General features: G+C 31.9%; 1 protein-coding gene and 1 pseudogene across 1 annotated transcript; one reads left to right on the top strand and one right to left on the bottom strand.

Moving 5' to 3' along the window:
* Nucleotides 1-345: 345 nt before the first annotated feature.
* LOC126682221 (lecithin-cholesterol acyltransferase-like 4) lies at nucleotides 346-9,440 on the bottom strand. The gene is made up of 11 exons (XM_050377821.2): nucleotides 9,092-9,440; nucleotides 8,408-8,499; nucleotides 8,187-8,305; nucleotides 7,573-7,708; nucleotides 7,432-7,483; nucleotides 6,758-6,858; nucleotides 5,843-6,025; nucleotides 5,252-5,409; nucleotides 4,461-4,515; nucleotides 4,131-4,184; nucleotides 346-891 (listed from the first exon to the last, which is right to left on the bottom strand). Exons 1-11 carry the CDS (start codon nucleotides 9,333-9,335, stop codon nucleotides 475-477), a joined length of 1,611 nt encoding a protein of 536 aa, XP_050233778.1. The 5' UTR covers nucleotides 9,336-9,440; the 3' UTR covers nucleotides 346-474.
* Nucleotides 9,441-23,539: 14,099 nt separating this feature from the next.
* On the top strand, nucleotides 23,540-24,776 carry LOC126681601 (protein ALP1-like; annotated as a pseudogene).
* The last annotated feature ends 260 nt before the right edge of the window (nucleotides 24,777-25,036 follow it).

Genomic DNA, 25,036 nt, shown 5'->3' with positions numbered 1-25,036 from the left:
TCGAAGATCACTTCGAGGTCCGAATTCAATCAGAACAATACCCGTGTGGACGGGGTTAAAATTGCCGTACTTTTGGAACTATAAAAATCATTGAAGAATCAACATAAATGTTCTTCTTCGATTGCTAGATGCTTGCTATCAATACTAGATAATACGATTGTCCTACATGTTTATGTTGACGAAACAAATTGTGCAACTTTTAAAAAATTTATACATATCAAGTCACAATTGATGTTCTTCTTTAGCAGTTTTAAACATTGGAATGACATCTCCATACTGTAGATACTTAGTTGCTATTGCACTTTTTACTAGTTACTATGGAGTAAAAAAAACAGACGCAAGAAGTTTATAAATACATTTTATTGCCACTTTTCTGTACAAATGAAATATACATATTTACACAATACTACCATTCAGATAACTCTTAATCATATACATAATAATGGGTTGGCCCCCACCTCATACAATTCAACATCAAGAATCAACAGATACACCAACAGCATTTAGCTGAATGTGATGCTTACCATCATTCTGAGGATGAACAACCAATGTAGCATACGCGTTTTCCTGCTCGGATTTACCATCGCCTGCATGTGAAACAGATATTGAACTCACCACAGGTTTTCCATCAGCCATACTCCCAAACTCATTGTTATCTCCTGAAATGATCTCCCATTCCTCCTTGACTGATGTAACTTGCACGCCATTCTCTTTATGCGTCTCCATATCAAAAGTAGTGGGTAAAATCACATAATCATTTATTGGGTTGTAGTAAGGATCTGAATCTGCATTTAGCCAGTGTTTCAGGATTCTGAACACATGATGGTCACTAAGAATTCCACGGTGCTCACCCGGGACGCCAATCCTCGCTTCTGCATTGAGCCCATCTGCCTGGATGTACATAAAACAAGAGAATGAAGGGTTTTACAACAATTGACACAGTATATTTTCATGGCACATGGTCATACTCAAGTATGTATATGTATGTACTATGATGGACAGAAACGGAAAATGCTGAAACAAAATATAATTTTATAAAAATAGGTTACAAACATAAGGTTTGGGACTTTCAAAAGCGTTTTCAAAAACAGAAACGACACACCAAAACGTAACACTCAACAAGTTTCCATATAACAGTGTTTACTCGTAACACCAACTGGATTTATTTGTCTATCTGCATAAAAACATAATATCCAAACCTTCAAGTGGCCCAAAATAAATAAAATAATTGAATCCTAACTTTCAAAATAAAATAATCTGTGAAGGATAATTTCCCCAAAGAATTAGGACCTAGTCAACTCATAATAGAAGAGCCTACAAGCTAAGCAAAGAAGCTCAAACAAAAAATTTCTCCAAGTTCCATGTAACTGTGTTTTAGTCACCATTCATTACAGAATTACAAACTGACTTTCAAGTGCAGCATAGTAGAGTACCTCAACGGAACTTCTTTAATCAAACTACCTCTCTAACTTATTAAGCCATCCTTGTCAACCTCTAGCCTCAGTCACGCTTCGTGAACCGCCGGTTTCGGTTCAGAACTGCCGGTTCACGGTTTCAACTTTTATGGAACCGTTCAATGTGCAGTTCCGGGCCAGTTCGGGACCGGCACAGATCTGGTTTGGGTTGCGGCTGTTCCGGTCAATTAATAAAAAAAAAAAAATTTAATTTAATATATTAAATCTTTCGCTGTTCCAGGCGCAGGACTTCAAGTTTTTATTGAGTAATCTCTGTATCCCTTCTATAAAAATACATTAATTAGTTGGGAATCAAAAGTTTATCTAATTTTTTTTATTGTTCTTAAATCTTAAACATAGAAAACCAAAGGAACTCATTCACCATTTGTCTGACACATGATGAATTGCAAGACGTTCTAGTTTGTCCTTTTACATTTTGCCATAGTTATTAAAGGCGTAAGGCGACCCGAGGCGACTAGGGGTCCTATAGCCTGAGGCGCAAGGCGTGAGGCGAGGCGTAGCCTTTTGGACAAAAAGGCGACGGTCGACCGCAAATATATATATATATATATATATATATATATACAAAATAATAATAATAATAATAATAAACCCTATGCATTTAAAAAAGTTCAAATATAATTTAAAAATTTAAATGTATCATAATCAAAATATTCAACTCTAAATCGAAAAACTACTAATCATCAATCAAGATCAATTAAATCATCATCATCGCCATCTTCCGCTTCAACAAATTCTCCTCCATCACTTTCAAATTTAAATGTATCATAATCAAAATATTTTAAGCTTTCTTTTGTTTTCTATTATTGTTTGTATGTTTGTCTTGTTGTTAAGTGTTATATTTATAGATTTAAATTAGGTTTAATATAATTAGTTGCTGCTGGCAGCAGCTTTTCAAAAGTTTAAGATAAAAAAACCCTAAATTTATTAGGTTAAAATATGAAAAGGCTGCTGGCAGCAGCCTTTTAATAAATTAAAAAAGGAAAACCTAAACTAATTAGGTTAGAATATACAGTTGGGCATATATTAAAAGAGGTAATAGTGTAATTAAACTATAGAAACACTAATAAATTTAAAAGAAAAATCGATAGCCTCGCTGTCACAAAGGCTCGCCTTTCTACGCCTTTTTATATCCTCGCCTCACGGTTGAGGCGCGCCCTTCTGACATCGCCTGCCTTTCAGGTGTTGAGGCGGTCAGACCATCGCCTGAACCACCTCACGCCTAAGGCGCGCCTTTCACAACTATGCATTTTGCATAAATCTATAAACCAATTTCACTTAAGTTTAGCCGAACTTATGGTTACCTACTAAGCTAGATCAGTTAATGGCTAAATTTATACAGAGACCCTTCAGAAGTCCTGCCTGTAATTAATTCATTCCCAAAACAACAATCATGGATTAGATATATTCAGAATTGGCATTTCCAGTATTAGTGTCTTCTAAAACTAACAATAAATTAACATGATACTAATTCAAAGCATGGATCTCGGAAGGATTCAAGCAGTGTTTTAAGAACTGAAATAGTGGCTGAACAGGTAAGGCGGCAGTTGAACCGGTTGAGTAAAATTATTAAAAAATATGGTATTCAATAAACACATGTATAGTATAGTATACCCACTTCACAAAGGGAAAAAAAAAAAAGTAATCCATACATGTTTCTACAATCAATTTTAGCCATGTGATTAAGTTTCCTTAACACATCTAAACCATCAATATCTATCATCTTTTGTTAACCTAATTTCAATCTATTTCTCCACTTACAGCCGACACATACATCTACAATAAATCCATTTCATTCTTTCTTTCTTTTATCTCAATTTTCCTTTTGTTTTTTTTTTCTTTGCATTAGCCGGCTATGCTCTTCCTTCCTCTCTCACAATTTTCATTTTTGATTTTCCCCACTTTCTCCATCTCTTTCTATTCTTAATTCACGATTTCTTGGCTCAAAGAAAACAAATTTGTGTATCAATTTATTTTACTGCAGCCACTGACATTAGCAAATGAGGATCTACCTATAAACTCGAAACAATCTCATTTTTTAAGAAGGGCTGTAGATGGATGAATCATGGGTAGTCCTCTATTGTTGCTTTTGGTTAGATTCATTCGTTTGCGGTGCAAAAACAAATGAGAAACTGTAGTTACTAGTTTCTTTATTTTTTTAATCCAAAAACCTTAGGTTTAATTTATGTTCTCTTAGTTGAATTGAATGTTCGAACCGGACGAATTTCAAAACTCGCCGTTTTAATTTATATTTTTGGACAACAGCTTGCTGGTCCAGGTTAACCGGTTGAACCAGCCGGTCTGGTCCGGTTTTTTAATCCCTGGGTTCAAGTCTTGGGAATATGAGTGTGGTTGAACTTCTGTTACTGTTTTATGTGCTGATATAGTAGAAAAATATCAAATTGTCCGCTTCACAGTTCACTTCTTTTTCATGAAAAGTCCTAGGCCAGGTAAGTAACTAATAGCAATATCCAAAGTCAATAAATTAGACTAAAGCATATATGCTCTCAATTAACACTCCAAAGATCATAGTACTTAAGTAAATTTGTAATGAACTGAAAGAGTTATAACTTATAACTATGAAAAATTCAAATTCATCAATATCACTTTGGAAACTAATCAAAATTGAAGAGCCATAAGACGAGTTAAACAAACCTTAGCGGATTCAGCAGGAACTGTTCCATCACCATCGACACATACATATGCAGGCTGAGAATATACAAACAAATGTCAGGTTTGCTGAGAGTCAACCATTACTGTGAGACATTCCCATAAGCTTAAGCAAAACACAAATTTTCCAAATGCAGTATTCAAACTAATTGGCCCAGCTGCGCCAAAGAAAAGAGGATTAAAAGAAAAGTAAAAACTATAAAAAGATTTCCGCTACCTTCGCCATTTGGATACTCCATAAAAGTTATATTAAAAATTCCCTGGAAAACTACTAATAATTACCATAGAGCAGACAGCAGAGTATGAGATTATAACCTGGAAAAATCGCAGTTCCTGGAGATCAGTGACAGGTGCCTCCTTAGTTCCATAGCTGTTAACACCAGCTAAGATTAGAAAAATGGCAATAACGATCTATCAGCATGATTAGGTGCTATAAATTTTGAACCCATGAACCATGAAAGTAAATGTTATTTTTGAATTCAAGAACAGCATATCATTGTGTATATTAAATTTGTATATATGATACTGGTAGTTGTAATAGCAACGGTGGTGCAGATGGTTGTGCTTAAGATGGAAGGTAGTGGTAATGTAAACATTGACAAAAGAGCGTAAAAAAAGATTTTTAAATTTATAACAAATTTGTTTGTTTTTCCTTGATGTTTAGAGGAAAACTAAGCTATTATACTGGGTACTGATTGCAATAAACTTTAATTCATGTGCCTGATCAAATATCAAGCATTGCCATCAAATAACAGTTTCACAGACTTGTATAGGATGTATAAACTAGGCAAAGACCAATGGGCCACTGCCACTAGGATTCCGGAGCTAGTAACCCTCTTTTTTGATGCAACCCATGCACATAAACTAAAGGTCATCGACAAAATACTCCTACAAATCAGAATGTGCATGAATAAAGTTAACTATTGCAACTTATAAATGAAAAGTTTCTGTCGGACCAACTATACAAATTATTGAAGGAGAGAGGAGAAGGCATAAAAAGAATATTTTTAACTTGGCCCCCAGTTGTTCATATCAATATCTTAATGTGTAGGCATTATATTTGTTCAGTACCAATATGTTATCTAAAGAGTAGATGGAAGCGTTACCAAACACTGTGTGGAGTCTCAAGGTTTATCCCGTATATATTATAAAATTTAACTTGCGCAGGGACATTAGCAGAAGACAATAGCCTGTGTGTTTCGTCAGCCCATTTCAAAATCTCGAGGTTTAAAGGTAAAGGCATATCCCCTCCTTCATAATTAACCTTCACAAGAAAAAAAAAAATTCATTCCGTGAGCCAAACACACAGCAAATGTACATCTCTAAATTGTTCAACAGATCTAATAAATCTTATTATAATATAATTGCTTATGAATAAGATGGGAGAACCGGATGTGGATATTGTTGATATGATTTCAAGACCATAATAGTTAAAGGAAAGTACTTATATAAAGAAAGAAATTAGAGAACACCATTAAGTTTTTTGATGTGTCAAAATATGGGGAAGAAAATAAGAAAAACAGGATAATAGTTGACAACAGATAATTTATGCTTCTGAATGAAACTTCTATGATCCCAAAATATGAAGTCAAAAGATTATAAATAATGTTTAAAATTTGTGAACTGATTTATTTTCTCCATAGTCACCTAAAACTTCATTAATTGGCATGTCATATGAAACAAACACAATAGCTCACCGTGTTACTTGAAAGAGCGTCTTTGAAAACATCAATGCTCTTTTTAGGAGGATATGACTCTAGAGTTACACGAGAGTTGCCAGCACTATCTTCTTTTTCTTTCCAGATTTCAAGAAGAGGAATGTGTTGCCACTTAAAATGTGGACATGCCATCAGTTCATATATCGATGGGCATTCAATGAGCTGAAAAACAACCACAGAAACTATTAATTTTTGCAGACATAACAAGTTCATTAAGGAAAACTACTTGTATACACGAGGTGTTTGCATCAAATGAGGAGGGTCTTGCAATACATGCAAGGCAGACCCTCCACATATGCCGTGCGGTGCTTCTACACCTGATGCAGTAGGTAAGTACTCCCTAATATTTGCACATCAGAGTCAGACAAAGCAGGAAAAAGTTTGCACAATAAACTGTGGATAATGCCATCAATAATGTATTTTTACCACGACCAAATGCTTTATTATCCTAGAAAGGCAGAGAGGAGGAAATTAAAATGTTGTTGAAACATAAAATGGGGCAACAACCAACAACCATATAACATAAAAACTATAGGTCAAATGGATATTAAATAGGGGGAACATTCTATTCAACATTCAATGGATAAAAGTGAAGTTTTACATGCTGAGAGCAAATATAAATTTAATTTTTTTTAGAAAAGGAAAATATGTTCTCATCCTTTTCCTCCATTTGATTTTGTGCTGTGTTACAATATCATTTAACACGCATGATCCACAGGCTACAGAAGTACAGATAATTTCCACTTATTGTGCAATAGTAAAAAATTGTAGATCAGGCCTTTCAAATTTCCACATAAACATTGAGAAAAAATTAAACAAGTGTGTATAAAAGAACTAAAACTGAATTACTTTCGAGCTCATAACTAAACATCAAATGGTAGCAGATACACTTACCAGTTGGTGCATGCTCCACTTTGATACAAAAAAATTCTGCTCCCACCCTTCAACAAAGGACATCCCATTTAGAAAAGTTGATGTGACGTATCCAGGTGCACCTGTTGGACAGAAATAACATTATAAGACAAATCTTAGAACTTCGTTTAAACATCATCTTAGAACCTTGACAACTAAAAATCAAGTAGCGAAATAACCATAGTATAACAGTATAACACAAGTCTTAGAACTTTGTTTAAACAACATCTTGGATCCTTTACAACTAAAAATCAAGTAGCGAAATAACCATAGTATAAAAAACAACATGAAAATTTAAAAAAAAAGACAAACTTTAATTGAGTAATTAACAAATTCAATTTTTCAGTGCGAAATTCAAAAATAGATTATAAGTTTAGATAGAACTGATCCCGTCCAAACAAGCAAAACAGAAAATCAACTATTCGTACCAGAATACCTGCATCCTATATCAAATCTACAATTATCTTTTGCTTTTTTTCTACAGTTTGAATTTCAGGCAATGCATATCTAGTAATTTCAGACCTTCTCCACGAAAGAAAACTAGTCAGCATTTCAGACACTGAAGTTCTCCTTTTGTCAAAAATTGTAGTCTCCTAAAAGATGCATAACAGAGCCAGTAAGACTATCCAATAGCAGGTAATACAACACTAACTTACCACGAAAAGGTGCAGCAATGGCAATCCAATTCTTCACATATTTCTCAAAAATCTGACATAAACGACATAAAATAGTTAAAAAATTGTGGAAGTGATCATATAACAATTTACTTATGCATAAGACAAATAATGGATCATTACGTCACTGTGCAAGGACATGAAACATTTAACAAGAAGACCCCCCATGGAATGACTTATGATATTTATCTTCTTTCCACCAGAAGCTTTATATACCAACTCTAATTTTTTAGCAAACCTCTCCAGTGTCTCGGGTAACCTAAAAGACAAATAAAACATTAGCACACCAAATTCTTAACCTCTGATTTAAATCAAGCACTTCATGTGTCAGGACACTAATGCATCAGAAATATCAAGGGAATAAAAAGGTCAAGAAAACTTAACCACGTAATGAATTTCACATGCCTTCATTTAGTAAGAACACTAGATTTAAATTATTAAGCTACAAACGCTAATGTTGTTTTCAATGCAAAGAAAATTAGCATAGATATATGACTTGTATAGACCACCAGTGCCCATTTGAAACCTGCAGATATTGAGGATTAAATTTCAAATTTATTAGCTTAAAAGGGAAAAAGGCAATAGAATAACTTCGGAGTCAATAGATACTATACTACTACTAATAATCATATATAATAATTTTCGTACTCGTGCTCCTATAGTACGAAAATCTAATAACGACACTCTAAATCTAACTGTACGCATCTTTGTTGGTGGTTCAATGATTCGGAATGTACCGATTGCTTTGTCGAAAGTCATAACCAAACCCAAACAAAGTTTTTCCTTCTTGAAACCCCCACTTCATCATTTCAACAATCATATCATGAAAATAAGAAACACAATCCCGTCCTATGATCTGCACAACATAAAAAACACATTTATACTCAACAGTAACAAGCAAAGTTAACGAGACCATAGCAAAAAATAGCAGGTCAAAATGGTGAAAACAGAAAAGTACCATGTCAGGATCCAAGACATCAATTGCATGAAGTCCATATCTGTCATCAGGAACTACAATACTTGTCTTTGGATCTAATGAGACAGTTCTACCTGTTTTCACATTAGCAACACAATTTGTTATTGTTATATGATTATTATAATTAATAGGGTTAGTTACATAATAAATCACCACTTCACATTTTTTTCAATTTAATCACGTTCTTTACTAGTTGTAATATATAGCCACCACCTTTCAAAAAAATTCAAATCTATCACTGTCGCTGACTGGACAAACGGAAAGTGGTGTGGCAAAATCTTTTTTTAAGGATTAACTACATGTTAACTCGCCAACTTTACACCTTTTTCAATTTTATAACAACCTTTCAATTTTTTATTTATTTATCGCGAACGTGTATTTCAACAAGTTGACATGTTCTGCCACATCATTTTCCGTTTGCGCAGTCAACTTAAATTTGCTGGATTTAAAAAAAAAAGCAGTAGTTTTATATGACAACTTTAAAAAAAACATGATTAAATTAAAAATATAGTGCAAAGGCGGTGATTTAAACCCTAATTAATATTACGCAACCAAAAGAAAACCTTCTAAACTAAAAATTAACACATGAAAATTCCTAAAGCACTGCTACATAACCACAATTCAAATATAAATCAAAATTAGAAGTGAAATTTATGAAATAATTACCAGTAGAAGGATCAAAGCGAGACCAGAGCTTAGTCCGCAACTTATAATCAGCTCTAAGAATCCGAACCCAAACCCTTTCCTCTCTGTTTCCATGATCATCATCCACTGCCTTCAAAATGGAACCGGCTATGCCCGGAACCAATAAAACCGGGTCGAGATTAGGATCCACATAAGGTTGTTGTTTTTTAATCAGCTTTAGCCATAATTCCACCGATTGCAAAATCTCCTCTAGCAACACCGCCATATACAGAAAATATTTACAACAACAAAATAAAAATAAATTATGTAATTACAAACTTCTGAAAGATAAAATTTACAATTATGATAGGATTTGGTTCGAATTTTTTTAGAGATTATTTTTGTTCGTGTAAGTATGGTGTAATTTGTATTTGATTAGAGTACAACACGAAAGCTCTGGATTATGTTTTTCTGGTTAATTTTCTATAACATTCTTTAAGTTTCTCATAATCTATGTACTACAGTTTGTTGCTTTTAATTTGATATTTTAGTCTCTAAAATTTGGAAGATTTCATCCTAAGTTTATACTATTTTATTTGGAATTAGTTTTTCTTTAGCAAAAGGTATAAAAAAACTCTCGTAGTTTTTACAAAAATACAAATCAGCCCTTTTATTTTTTTTGGGTATAATTAAACCCTCTTTTTTTTCAAATAGAACAAATAACCTCTTTCATCCAACATCATTAGAAACACTCGTTAATGGTTGACATGTCTCTCATAATCATATAGAAAAAAAATTCAAAAATAATTTTAGTATTTAAAATATTTACCAAAAAATTTGAGGGGGTAAGTGTCCCAAAAGTAAAATTAAAAGGGTTTGTTTGTTCGATTTTAAAATAATAAGGATCTAATTGTTCAATTTTAAAAACACGGGGGCTTAATTGTGCTCAGATAAAGTAAAAGGGTGTACTTTTGAGAAAAACTTGAGGACTTTTTCGTATCATCTGCCTTTTCTTTATATAATAGGTGTTTCACACGTGGGTCGTGGTGTGGCTCGTCAAATTACCAAATAATATTTAAAATAGTAGTTAATTACAAATAGTTTATCTTATTTAATATTTTAAGATGATTCTATTAATAGTATAATATTAGTGGTAATTTTTCACAATACATGTTTCGGCATTTTAATTACAACTTTACATTGCAAGTTTTGACTTTTCTTTTCTGATTTTTTTTATTTACAAAAATACCTTTTTTTTTAAATTTCACAAAACTTTTTTCGGTTTACAATTTCGATTTTTGGTTTTTACGGTTCGGTCGACCGAATCGACCAAACCGACCGACAGTTTTTTTATATAGTGTATATATAGTGTTAATTTTTATTTTTTATAGATTTTTTTCTGGAATTTTTGTTTTTATTTTTATAGTGTAACAGTAGTGTATATATAGTGTTTTTATGGTGTTTATATAGTGTAAGATTAGTGTATATATAGTGTACAAGTAGTGTATTTTTAGTGTATTTATGGCATCTTGTAGTGTTTTTTCTTTTGGTTTACACCATGAAACACTGCAAATACATCATAAACACTGCAAATACACCATAAACATTACAAATACACCATAAACACTGTAAATGCACCATAAATATACTAAAAACGGCAGAAATACACCAAAATACACTAAAACGTGAATATATTATAAAATTACTACAAATGCACCGTAAATCAATTTGTTCTTTATAAAATCAGCAGCAATAAACAAATATATGAATAAGCGAAAAAAATAATAATTATATGAATAATAGAACAATTTTATAAACAAAAAATTATATATCTACAATAATTTATTTACAAAATATTTAAATCATTACAAAAAACTTCAAAAAATTACACAAATCTAAAAACGAGTTGAGAAATTCATAGCGCGAACGGAAGAACGAATGGACCAGAGAGAACGGAAAAGACGAACGAAAAAACGACCATAAATGACGAAAAATTCATCGGAAGTAGACGAACGGAAGCGCGAACGGAAAAACGAACAGAAAAACGAACGAAAAAGACGAATGGAAAAGTGACCGGAGGAGAAAACTGAAAATCAAACAAAAAAGAAGAAGAAAAAAAGAGAGAACTTTGAGAGAAGAGAGAGAATAGAGAGAAAAAAGAGTGGCTATGTAAAAGTTTAACCTAAAATGAGATAAGACTTCTTTATATATTGGGTATTTTTGGTAAATAAGTTAGCTTATTAGGTAATGTAGGAAATAAGGGAAAGATACGCTAAAATGGTGTAAATACTTTGTCAAAAATAGGTATTTGGAAAATAATCTCTTAATATTTTTAATTGATAATCAAGTTTTATAATTATAGAGAATTTAAATAGAAAATATCAAATAATAATTAAAATAGCAATCTATTGGAAGTAGTTTAATTTATTTAGAATTCCATATGATTTAGAAAATAATTATTAAATATTTAAAATAGTCTATTTCAATTAGTATTTTAAATAATTATTTTAACATAGTAGTTTATTTTAGTTGGTATTCTAACTTTAATAATTATCTTAACATAATAGTTAATTTTAGTTAGTACTCTAATTTTAATAATTATTTTAAAAACTTTTAATTAATAATTATATTTTGTAAAAGTAAAAATGACATTAATATAAATATGTATGTCCTACCCCCATCCGTGCTTTTATATATACTAGTTTCGCATTACGTGCTATGCACGTGGCTCGTAACGTAACTCATCAATGAACATATTAGTAAATTTATTATAATTATATCAATTTTTTTATTTATAATTAATATTAAATTAGTTAAAAAAAATTGTAAAAATAAATATAATATATTCGGTTATTAAATTGTTTCCATATTGAATTTATTCTTCTTTTGGTTTTATAATAACCATAATAGCCATAATTAATTTAATTTTATTAATAATATCTTCAAAAATAATAAGATAGAAATTTAAATAATATTATATTGACCAAATACAGTATTTTAATTTTGTAGTTCAATCAAATTAAAAGATAGATATTCCTATTAATTTGGAGACTATTTAGTTATTTTTTACATGCTAAAAACTAAATTGGAGATAATTTAGCTAGCTATTCTAATTAGAACTTTAATTACAATAGTGATTAATTAAATGACTAATTAGTTAATGACTATAAAACCTTTATTTATTAGTAAACTGAAAAGAATTATTCAGTAAATTTGCCTGTCCCCCCCCCCCCCATCCGTGCTTTTATATATAGTATAGATATATCAATAGAATAATACCATTTAGCATATTAATAAATTTATTATAATTATATAAAATTTTTATATATAATTAATATTAAATTAGTTAAGAATTTTTGTAAAAGTAAATATAATATATTCAGTTATTAAATTTTTTTCCATACTGGATTTATTCTTCTTTTGGTTTTATAATAACCATAATTAAATAATTAACTTAATTTTAATAATAATATCTTTAAACTTAATAAAATAGAAATTTAAATAATATTGTATTGACCAAATACATTATTATAATTTTGTAGTTCAATCAAACTAAAAGATAGGTATTCCTACTAATTTGGAGACAATTTAGTTATTTTTTACATACTAAAAACTAAATTGGAGATAATTTAGCTACCTATTCTAATTAGGACTTTAATTAAAATAGTGATTAATTAAATAACTAATTAGTTAATGACTATAAAACCTTTATTTAGTAGTAAACTGGAAAAGATTATTAAGTAAATTTGCATATCCCCATAATAACCATAATTAAATAATTAATTTAATTTTATTAATAATATTTTTAAAAATAATAAGATAGAAATTTAAAAAATAATATATTGATCAAATTCAGTATTTTAATTTTATAGTTCAATCAAACTAAAAGATATGTATTCCTACTAATTTGGAGACAATTTAGTTATTTTTTACATACTAAAAATTAAATTGGAAATAATTTAGCTATTTATTCTAGTTAGGACTTTAATTACAATAGTGATTAATTAAATAACTAATTAATTAATGATTATAAAACTTTTATTTAGTAGTAAACTGAAAAAGATTATTCAGTAAATTTGCCTATCCTTCCCCCCATCCGTACTTTTATATATAGTATAGATATAAATATATATATTATATGTGTGTGTGAAATTTACAAACAAGCTATAAATCAAATTAAACGGTGTAATTAGGTGAAATTTACCAGCAAGCCATAAATCAAATTATATAAATATTGAGCCGCATTTTACTAGGACAGTGGGTTCAATTTATTCATAAACACTCGTTGATGACAGTATGGTAATTATTGACTTATTGTTAAAGTTAATAATGGGGTACCTATCATTTTGGGATGAGAAATATATTTATTTAATTTAACTATAATAATTTATAGAGAGGGTCTCCTATTAAAATACGCTACTTTTTATTTTATTTACGACTTTACATTGTTTTCAAGATATTGACAACTTTTTTTTTATTAAAATATCTTCTTCTTTTTTTAATTTCACAAATATCTTTTTTCCTCTTTTTAATGATTTATTTTCTTTTTTATATTTTTTTTTCTGGTGTTTTTTTTAATTTTTTTATCGTGTTTTGTGGCGTAACTATGATGCATTTATAGTGTTTTTATTGTGCTTTTTTAGTGTAAATATGGTGTATATATAGTGTAACTATGGTGCTTTTGTAGTGTAACAATAGTGTATTTATGGTGTATTTCTAGTGTTTTTATAGTGTTTTTATGATGTATATTATAAAAATATTGCAAATACAACATATATATGCTAAAAAAACTATAGAAATACATCAATTAATATAGATAACTAGAAAAACAACAGAAATGCACTATTAATACACCATAAATACATTATAACATAAATACACCATAAGCCATTCGTTGTTTACAAAATCAGCAGTATCAATATAAAAGACGAAATCTATGAACAAAAATAAGACGATATAATTATATGAACAATATAAGAATTTTATAAACAAAAAAATAATAGATCTACAATAATTTATTTACAAAATATTTAAATCATCGCAAGAAACCTAAAACACTTATAAAAAGTCTAAAAACGATGTCGAGAAATTCATACCGCGAACGGAAGAGACGAACGAAAACGATGTCGATAAATTCATATCGCGAACGGAAAAGACGAACGGAAAAACAACAAGAAGAGAGGGGAAATCCACCGGAAATAGACGAACGAAAGTGCGAACGGATAAGCGAACGGAAGAGACGAACGAAAAAGTAACCAGAAGAGACTAACGGAAAAGCATCCGGAAGAAATGAATAGAAAATCAAACGGAAAAGAAGAAGAAAAGAAGAGAGAATTTTGAAATAAAGAGAGAGAAGGGAGAGTGTTGTAAATTTTTAAACTAAAATGTGATAAGACTTCAATTGTAATACCCCAAAATATTTTAAGGTAATTAAGTCGTGCCACGTGTCGTGATTTCCGATAAATTAAATTAAGGAGAATTTAATTTAATTATATCAAAAATTCAGGATAAAAATTTAATGAGTCAATTAGCGGAATTTGAGGAGTTAATTTTGAAAATTTGGATGTGGAGACATTTTGGGGCTAAATTATAAATTTTGAAAAGTTTAGGGGCTAAAGTGCAAATTAGCCAATTAAGCCCCGAAAATAGAAATTTGAGGATTTTCGATGGAAATATATATTTTGAGTTAGTATTATTTATTCGGATATAAATAATGCGTATATAAATTAATAGAAAGATTAATTGAATAGGTTTTGGATTAAATTGAAACTTTTGAAAAGTTTCAAGGATCAAAGTGCAAATTAGCCAATTATACATATATATAACCTTAAGGATGAAAGATCCAGAAGCTGATCTTCATCTCTTTCGTTCCTTCCATCGTCCATTTACGTTTCCTTCGCACGATCTCGTTTCTCGTCCGTTTTCGACGTTCTATAACTCCAAACGATCGTATTTCGACGGGTAATCACGGTAAGCTTGACGTTTTATCGTTTAAACGAATATATTTTGAGTTATATCGATTCAAAGTTTTAGGCCACGAAACGATTTTATCGTTTTATCGAGTATAGGATTGATATACAGCGTTTTGAGCTTAGAATACGCGTTTTGGTTGAGTTTGGAGCGTTTTTAAGTATATAGCAGGTCGGAAACCCCGGAAATCGATTCCGGGGGATCGTGCACGACAGTGCACGATCGTGCACTTGTGGTACACGAACGTGTACCATCAATGGTGCACGAACGTGTACCAAGGTACACGAACGTGTGTACCCCCATACACGAACATGCACCCTCCGATTCTCGCACCCCGATTCTTCGTACCTCGATTGAATTAATTGAATTCGCGTATTGAATCGGAAATCGAATAGTAGTTAATCGACTAATGTGAATAGTTAACCTAATGAGGTTAAACGGGAATTGAGTTAGAAGTGATTTATTATCCGTAAACGAGTTTGATACCGTTATCGGAGTATACGTGAGAAGCACGACGATTAACGGAAGTAAAACGTGTCGAGTCTCGAGTCTAGAGTCAATCTTAGAATAGGATTCTAATACAAGTCAAATGTTTTAAAAATTGTTTTAGATCCGGCGAGGCAAGAGGCAGCTGGACCAGTAGTTCGGGAAGGTAGACGTTTCTAAGCCCCGACGTATTTTTGGATAAGCGTTTTCAGTGAGTTTATACGATTTGCTTTTAAAGTATTTATTTAAGCAAATATTTTATATTGCTTTATGTTGTTTTGCATGATTGCGATGCGAATTCTTTTTATGAATTGCATATGCTTGATTTGAAACCAGTATTGATCCGATGGAACGTGCTACCTATTGGGCGACAATAGGACTGTGTGATCACCAGTTTTGATATGACTCAGCTGGGAGCTGATGATGAATATGAAATTTACGATTGGGTTTATGATTTTGATACGAGAGAGCACTCGGCTACGGTGTAGTCTGGAGTCCCCGTATCTAGTGGCTGGGCCACCAGCGAGTTGGACTCGCAATTGATATTTATGATTGGGTTGCTCGATTGATTATTAGTATGTTTGAGGATTAAGGTTTCATTCGGATCCTGTACTTGGCTGCATACGATTAAGTATCGTTTATGATTTTATTTGAATACTTATTGGTAAATGTATGAACTCACTCAGTATATCCCAATATACTGACCCCTCACAGATTTCCTTTCAAGATAAAGACGCTTTGAAGCAACGGACTTCTATCCTACTTTCAGAAGTCTGTATTTTTGAGTATGTAAAGAAACAGTACTGTACTCTTAGAGCTGCAGTAGATAAGTGTTTTGTAAGTCAGCTTGTATGTATAGTTTTCTGTAAATATAACTTTAACGTTTTAAAGTTTTAAGCGTTTTACGCTTGCTGCGTTATTTATATTGTGACTGCCAGAGGATATGTATGCCTGGCATGTGTGTTTCTGCATGACACGTGTTTATGTATGTCATGCATGACGTATATGTTTCGAGAAAAATTATTTTACGTTTTTAGGCTTGCTACGGGTTTCGGAACAACCACTCCCATTCCCTAGCGCCGGTCTCGGCCCTGAGATTGGGTCGTGACATCAATATATAGTAGGGTACTGTCACGACCCGAAATCTCGAGCCGCAACCGGCGCTAGAAAATGGGAGTGATAGCTCTGAAACCCGCAACAAGCCTGAAAATCAAGCTATTAATCAGTTATGACATTCCAACTTAAGGCCCCTTATCACCAAAGGGCCCTCTAAACTTTAAATTCGGCCGCTAAACCCCTTAAAATTTACCTAATGATCAACTAAACTCCTTTTGGCATAAATTGACAAAAATACACTTCAAATCTATAAGAAAACACAAACAAAACAAATAACCTCAATTTAATCAAACCTAAAATCATCCACCCAACTAAAAACCCAACCAAATTAAACATAAAAACCAAACTTAAAATCATTTAAAAATTAAATAAATAATATTCTTTAATTTTTAAAAAATTAAATAAATAATATTTTTTAATATTAAAAATTTAATTAATTAATTTTTTTTAAAGGTGAGAACAAACCCACCGACGTGGGTCTGTTCAGTCTGCTCTTTTAAACAGACCCACGTCTAGGGGTGAGCATTAAACGGTTAAAATCAAATAACCAAATTGAACCGAACCGAATTAATCAAACCGAAATATAATTTTAAAATATGGTTCCGTTACGGTCCGAATTTTTAAAATTTTAACTATTCGGTTTACGGTTCTTACATAAAAAAAATTACCGTAAAAATAACCGAACTGACCGTATTTAAAAACTACATTGTTTTAAACTTTCATACACACACATTTATATATTTAACTTGTTTATTTTTATATTTTTAGAATAAAAAACGATAAATATAGATTTAATTTAAAGCACATGAACTCTCTAGATTAAATTTCTCCATTTTCTTTTTATTTTTTATTTTTTACTTTCTAAAAATCATACAAAAAATATTACGGTTTTCGACCGAACCGAACCGAACGGAACCGAAATATTTCGGTTTGGTTAATACAGTTTTGATATAGTTTGGTTAATACGGTTCGATGACTGAAATTATTAAAAAACCGAACGGTTTTGAATTTTTGGGCGGTTCGATGATCGAACCGATCGTTGCTCACCCTTACCCACGCCGGTGGGTCTGATCTATGCCGCCAGCGTGAGTCTGTTCTTCTTTGAACAGACCCACTCCGGTGGATCTATTCTTCTCAGAACAGACCTACCAGCGTGGGTTTGTTCTCCGGTTCGATCCGATTTTAGAAAAAAAATTAATTTTTTTTTGACGATTTTTTTCCGGTGATGCTGGAAAAATCGGCGGCGGCAGGTATTTGTTTTAGGTTGGATGTGATTTAATTGGGTGGATTGGAAATTTAGCTCTGATTTGATTGGATGGATGAATTATGTTTGATTTAATCGGGTGGGTGACTTTAGATTTGGTTAGATTGGGTTGGTTTGGTTTTTCCTTTTGCCTTTAAGGGTAATTTAGGTATTTTTGAAAAAATGAGCTTGAGGCGGTTTTTTTCCAAAAGGGGTTTAGTTGATTATTAAATAAAATTTAGGGGGTTTAGCGGTTGATTTTGAAGTTCAGGGGGTTTGGTGATAGGGGGCACTAAGTTGGAGTGCCATAGCTGATTAATAGCCTAACAATCATTAAAAACTTTTTGCGATCTATTCAAACATACGATTATTCATAAAATGTTTTATGAAAAGCTTTAAGCGATTACAAACATCAAATATTATCTGAAAACGATATATGAGAACTAGGGTTTTACCATGCATATTACATATCAAGCATAGCCCCGATTCCAAATCAAAACAAACGGTTTAAAGCGCAGTTTAAAACTTTACATACATATCAGAGTGTAGGAAAAACATTTAACACTGTTTGACAATGTCATATATACAACTAGGACTTGACTTTACTATAGCACTATCGATTGACATCTTCTTTTGTACATACTTTTAAAATACAGACGTTTGAACAAGGATATAAGTCTGTCACATCAAAATACTTTTACTTGAAAAGAAACACTATGGGTGGTCAGTCGACACTGAGTGAGTTCATAAGTTTACAAGTGAGTACTTTATAAAGCAAAACAATTATATAATACATTCATGCGTATGCATCCAAATATAAGTCTCTGATTGAAACCCTAGTCCTCAAGTTGTATCGTGATAGATCCAAACCGAACTGAACTTGTAAGCAAATGGAGTAACTTATTCCAAATGGTTCGGTCCCGAGATAATTCAACCGAGTTAACCGATACCATATAGTACAGTCCCGGGATATTTCCTTTGAGATAAATCGTACTATCTCTCATATCCAACGATCGAGATGAGTCCCGGGATAATTCAACCTAGATAACTCTTAGATATATGTCCCGAGATAATTCAAGCGATTTAACCTCATATCTAACAACCGCGCGAGGAAAATATCTTCAAAATTTTTGAACAGGCGAAGTACCGCATATTGCTGAACTTAATTGGTGATCACACAGTTCCCATTGCCGCCCAATAGAAAAGCTTGTTTCATCAGATCTATACTGGTTTCAAAAAAATGATGTATGCATTTTATACAAAAAATTTCGATAACAAACAATGTTATTCAGTTCGTATAAAACAGTTTGCATTTGTAAATGATGCACTTTTAATATGTCAAATGTAAACACATATAAACTCACCACTTGCTATATCTAAAAACTTCGATTGATCAACTTTCGTTAAGCTCAGGGAGCTCCTTGTCCGGTAGTCGCTTGCCTTGCCGGATCTAAATAAGAAATAAATTATATTCAAGTAAGAGTCTAACTCGATAGACATTTAGACTCGAGATAAAAACAAACGTATCTCCTTATATTAATCGCGTCTAACCTCGACAGAAAACTATCTCGAAATTACTTTTAAGGTTTTATTAGTAACCTTACTAAATCTCATTGAATTTCACGTTCAAATTCTAACCTCAAAGCAATACGATCCTAAGTCCATATTTTATTAAGTTGAAGTTCATAGAATTCTAACAACTTGAAACTGTGTTAGTCAACTTTTGAATATCGACAACCGTCAAAAATGACCAAGGCAATCTGATCTCTATCTCGGCACCTCGCCTAACCAACATTATACAATGTTCAACTTATCCTAACGCATAAATAAAATCGCAAACGAATCAATTTTACCAAAATGGTTTTGTTTTACCGTAGCTCTAAACTTCAGTTGAAACCATTAAACGACTAGATTTATTCAATCTTTCACATTACACTTTAACGCCAATTTTATTATCAAATGATTAACTTTATATTAACCTTAAAAATATATCTTTTATACACTTTTCTCAAAACCTATCTCTCAAAATACCTTAAACATCAACTTAAACCTTCACAACCAATTGTCGCAAAATCGTTGAACTAACGCTTATTAATACAAACTAAAAATCACACAAATAGGGGCTGCTTTAGCGTTGAAATTACGCTCCCCTCGTCGGCTGAGGGCTGCGATCGAGCCCCCTAAAGGACTGCCCAGCTCTCCTCGTAGAGCGGAGCTGGATTCTGCTCACGGCAGAATTCTGCCCATGGTGAGCAGAATTTTCTGCTTAATGGAGCAGATTTTAGCCGTCGGGTTGCACTTCGACATGCTCTTGAGACCTCGGCAGTGGGTTGTCCATTTAATCGCCATAATTTGCAACAATGAAACTCTCAAACTAACCATCATCAAACACACACACAATATCACCAAACTTACCAAAACGCTAGCTTTTTCTAACATCAAACTCACCAAAATTAACCAACAGAACCATAAATTTATGAGCTTACCTTTATAACCTTTGAATTTGTGATTGATTGCCACCAAAATTGTTGAGTTTGGTTGAGAAATGGTGAGGTTGTGAGATGGGGGTAGGATTCGGCTTCTAGAGAGGAAATGAAGGTTTGCGATGTTGTTTCTTAAGTTTAATGAAGAGATGAAGGTGATGATAGGTGTTTATATAGTGGGTTAATTTAGAACTAAGTTCAAGTAGCGTAATTTGTACTTTAAGCCAATTTTTTTAATTAATGTCGCGTCCAATTTTAAAACGATCTTGGCATCCAACGAAAGTTTTACGATAAATTTTTAATAATATTTCACGGACGATGTCATAAAAATAATTAGCTCGGGATTTATATTTTATTTTATTTTAAATTTTCTTAATTTTTTCCTAGTCCCTCTAATGTCCGCTCTAGCGAATAATAATTTTCCAATTAAAATTATTATTTCACGACCAACTTAATCAATTTATTCCAACTATACTTCTTAACTCAATTTTAATTTCCGGCCTACTTGACCTAAATTTCTTAATTTAGGATTCGTGGAAAGATCTAATTCCTTAAAAAAATTATGCATTATTACATTCACACCTCCTTATAATAAATTCGTCCTCGAATTTAAAATTTAGCCACGTATCTGGATTAAACAGATATGGGTATCTCGATCGCATACTTTCTTCCGTTTCCTACGTACATTCTTCAACAAAATGATTTCTCCAAAGAACTTTCACCATCAGAATCTCTTTAGTTCGTAGCTTTCGCACTTGCGTATCGACGATCTCTACTGGTTCCTCTTCGTATGTCAATTCCTTATTCACCTCCATTGTATGTGGTTGAATCACATGAGACATATCCGATATATATATTTGAAGCATGGAAATATGAAATACAAGATGAACATATGACATGTCTAGTGGTATTTCCAGCTTGTAAGCAACTCTTTCGATACGTTCCACGATCTGGTATGGACCAATATACATTGCAAATAGCTTTCCTTTCTTTCCAAAACAAACTACACCGTTCATGGGTGATATTTAGAGGAAAACGTAATCTCCAACTTAAACTTTATATCCTTTCTTTTTAAAGGGCTCCTCTTCTCTTAGAGCATCCACAGTGGTGGATGCTCTAGGGTTATTAAACGCTCAACATTGAGCACTTCCCATTGTGAGCATTAGGAAAGTGCTCAATGATCATTGTTCACCAACCGCTCAATGGTGGGCACACTTATTTTAAAAAAAAAATTAAAAAGGTGCAGTTCTTATTAATTAAGAGCAGAATTGAATTTTGAGCAAGGGTAATATTATCGTTATTCAATCTGTTTTTTTTTTAATTTTTACTATAAATATGTAATTGGTTATTTTATTTGTTCAATTTCACTCTACACTAAAATTTTGAATCATTACTCTCTATAAAAAAAATCATATTTTTTTTTATATCTTAAAAAATAATTTTCATTTAGTATGGGTGATAATTATTCTAAAAATATTTCCAATCCTCCAAACTTAAAAAATTATTCACCCCCTCAAAACTTAAATCAAATTAATTTTCAAAAGTTGTCTCATTTTCCGTTTCTTTTTTCTAATCCAAATATGTCAAATTTTGGATATCCACCACAAATGCCCAATTCTAATTCTCCACCAAATATTCAAAATCCACCAAATTTTTCATGCCCATTTCCAGTATTTCCGAACTCAAATTATTTCAATCTGGCTATAGCAAATCAATACTATAATCAGGGCATGAGATTTGAAATTTCAACACCACCGAGTGAAGAAATAAAAGATTTTGATGGCGCCTCCAGTACCAATCAAGAAACACCGAAAAAATCTTCTTCTGATTCACAATTTATGCCATATTCTACTCAACAAGGGTTTGAAAATATTGATCTCACGAATGATTCTGTTGAACAAGAAAAGCGTGTTCCGTGGAACAACGAGGATGACTGACTTCTTCTAAGTGCTTGGCGTACAATTTCAACAAATAGCATTACCCGAAATGCCCAAAATAGCAAGCAATTTTTGAAAAGGATCACCGAGTACTTCAACAACAATCGAAAATCAAGACCATCAAGAGCAAGTAATTTATTTAAGAAACATTGGTATTGAATGATTCTGATGGTGAATGAATTCACACCAATATTACAACAAATTTGCGGCGGAACATCATAGCGGATGGAGCAATGATCAACTAAAGCAACGTGCCCGCGAGCTTTATTTTCGAATTCGTAAAAAATATTTTGTTCTTGAACATGTGTGGGTTATGTTGAAAGATGATCCAAAATGAAAAGCAAAGTACCCTCTTCATGCTTCCAAGAAGACAAGACTTGATGAATCCGGCGCATACTCATCTTCATCAAATCCGGATATAAATATCGACATTGATGATGGTGAGATTGAAATTCGTCTGATTGGTCAAAAGACGGCAAAGGTGTTAAAGGCGGCAAAGGCAAGGGGTAAACAAAAGGATAAGGAAACGAGCAAACAAAACAAAGAAACTAACCAAAAATGATGGAGAAATACAATAAAGCTTAACAAGACAAAATAGCGGTCATGCAAGAGTTAGCAAGGGTTCATGAACATCATATACTAACCATGGATACGAGTAACATGAATCTGGATCAACTTGAAAATGATTATATGATTGTGGATGCTATTAAAGCTAAATATAAACCATGATAGCTATAATTTATATTTTCATGTAACTTTAACTTTAACTTTATGTAATTTTATTTTTATGTAACTTTAACTTTATATAATTTTATTTTTATGTAATTTTAAGTTTCTTAAATTTTAATTTCATATAATTTCAAGTTTCTTTAATTTTAATTTTATGTAATTTCAAGTTTCTTTAATTTTAATATTATGGAATTTTATTTTAATATAATTTTAACTTTATGTAATTTCAAGTTTTTGTAATTTTAATATCATGAAATTTTATTTTTATGTAACTTTAACTTTATGTAAAGGTAGCCATTGTAAAGTAGCCGTTTTAAAAGTAGCCGTTGCAAAAGTAGCCGTTCTAAAAGTAGGTCGTTGTAAAAGTAGCCGTTTAAAGAATATATATACAACCATACAAATGAGATGTTTCCCATAATCATCCACCACACCATATTTTTCAGACATATTCTTAAATTTCAAAATCATAGCCTACAAAATGGATCCTTATGATCTAGAACAAATACCAAAGCTTTAGGAAGACGAAATGATGGATAATATTGATGAAGAAATGTTTAAAATGTTGCAAGAATGGGATCAACAACAAAGTGAGGCATCCGAAAGCCTTAGGCGGAGTCGAATGTATTATAATCGAGAACATGTAAATGGACATGATCGACTGTTCAATGATTATTTTGCCGGTAATCCAGTTTACCCGGCAAATATATTCCATCGAAGATTTCGAATGCGAAAAGAGTTATTCCTTCGTATAGTTGAATCTCTTCAAAATCATTCAGAGTACTTCCAAATGAGGGTTGATGCAACGGGCAAAAGCGAACTTTCTCCGCTTTAAAAATGCACTGTTGCTATTCGTCAATTAGCTTATGGTGCTCCAGCTGATAGTTAAGATGAGTACATAGGGATTGCTGAAACCACTGCAATCGAATGTTTATTCAATTTTTGTATGTGCATGATAGCGATTTTCTCATCCAAATATTTGAGAAAGCCTAATGCCGAGGATGTTGAACGCTTATTGCATTTGCATTCTGAGCGCCAAGACTTTCCTAGGATGCTTGGGAGTGTTGATTGTATTTACTGGAAATAGGAAAAATTGCCCAGTTGCATGGAAAGGCCAGTTTACTCTAGGTGATCAAGGATTTTTAACAATTATGCTGGAAGCAGTTGCATCAGTAGATCTGGATATGGCATGCATTTTTTGGTGTTGCATGATCTAATAATGACATCAACATGCTCAATCAATATCCATTATTTAATGATGTTTTGAAAGGATATGCTCCAGAGGTTTATTTCACAGTAAATGGAACACAATATTCAAAAGCGTATTATATGGATGATGGAATCTATCTGGAATGGGCAATATTTGTTAAAAGTTTTGCATATCCGGAAGACTAAAAAAGGATTAGATTCAAACAACTGCAAGAGTTTGCAAGAAAGGATGTTGAGAGAGCTTTTGGTGTACTCCAATCTCGATGGGCAATAGTACGTGGTCCTGTCTGTTTTTGGCATAAAGACAAGTTGAAAGATATAATGTATAGATGCATTATATTGCATAATATGATTGTGGAGGGTGAAGGAGATGCAATGAGAATTGGAATGACGACGAAGTAGCACCACCGATACCCGTAAGCCAAGAATCTATCCAAGACTTTCAACAGTATCTTCAGAGGGATGCGGAAGTACGCGATCGCGAAGTACACTATCGTCTCAAATCGAACTTGGTCGAACATATTTGGCAACATTTCAGAGACAATGAAAATCTGTAGTAATTTTATTTTAAATTAGTGTTTTTATTTGAAGTATTTTATGTTTTTTGAAGTATTTTATGTATTAGTTTTAATAAAACAGTTAATGATTTGTGTATTTTTTTTCTATTAATATGTTTTTTATCATTAATTGTCAATTGCTTTATTTATTATTATAATATATTATTATTTTTAAAAAATATTATTTAATATTTTTGGTGTATTATTTTTAATAATTTACAACGTATTTTTAATAAATAATTTAATCCATACGTAATTAT

The sequence above is a fragment of the Mercurialis annua genome, linkage group LG5 (genome assembly GCF_937616625.2).
Source record: "Mercurialis annua linkage group LG5, ddMerAnnu1.2, whole genome shotgun sequence".
NCBI classification, from domain to species: Eukaryota; Viridiplantae; Streptophyta; class Magnoliopsida; order Malpighiales; family Euphorbiaceae; genus Mercurialis; species Mercurialis annua.
The sequence above is the reverse complement of the archived record's forward strand: the minus strand, read 5'-3'. Positions and strand labels throughout refer to the sequence as shown.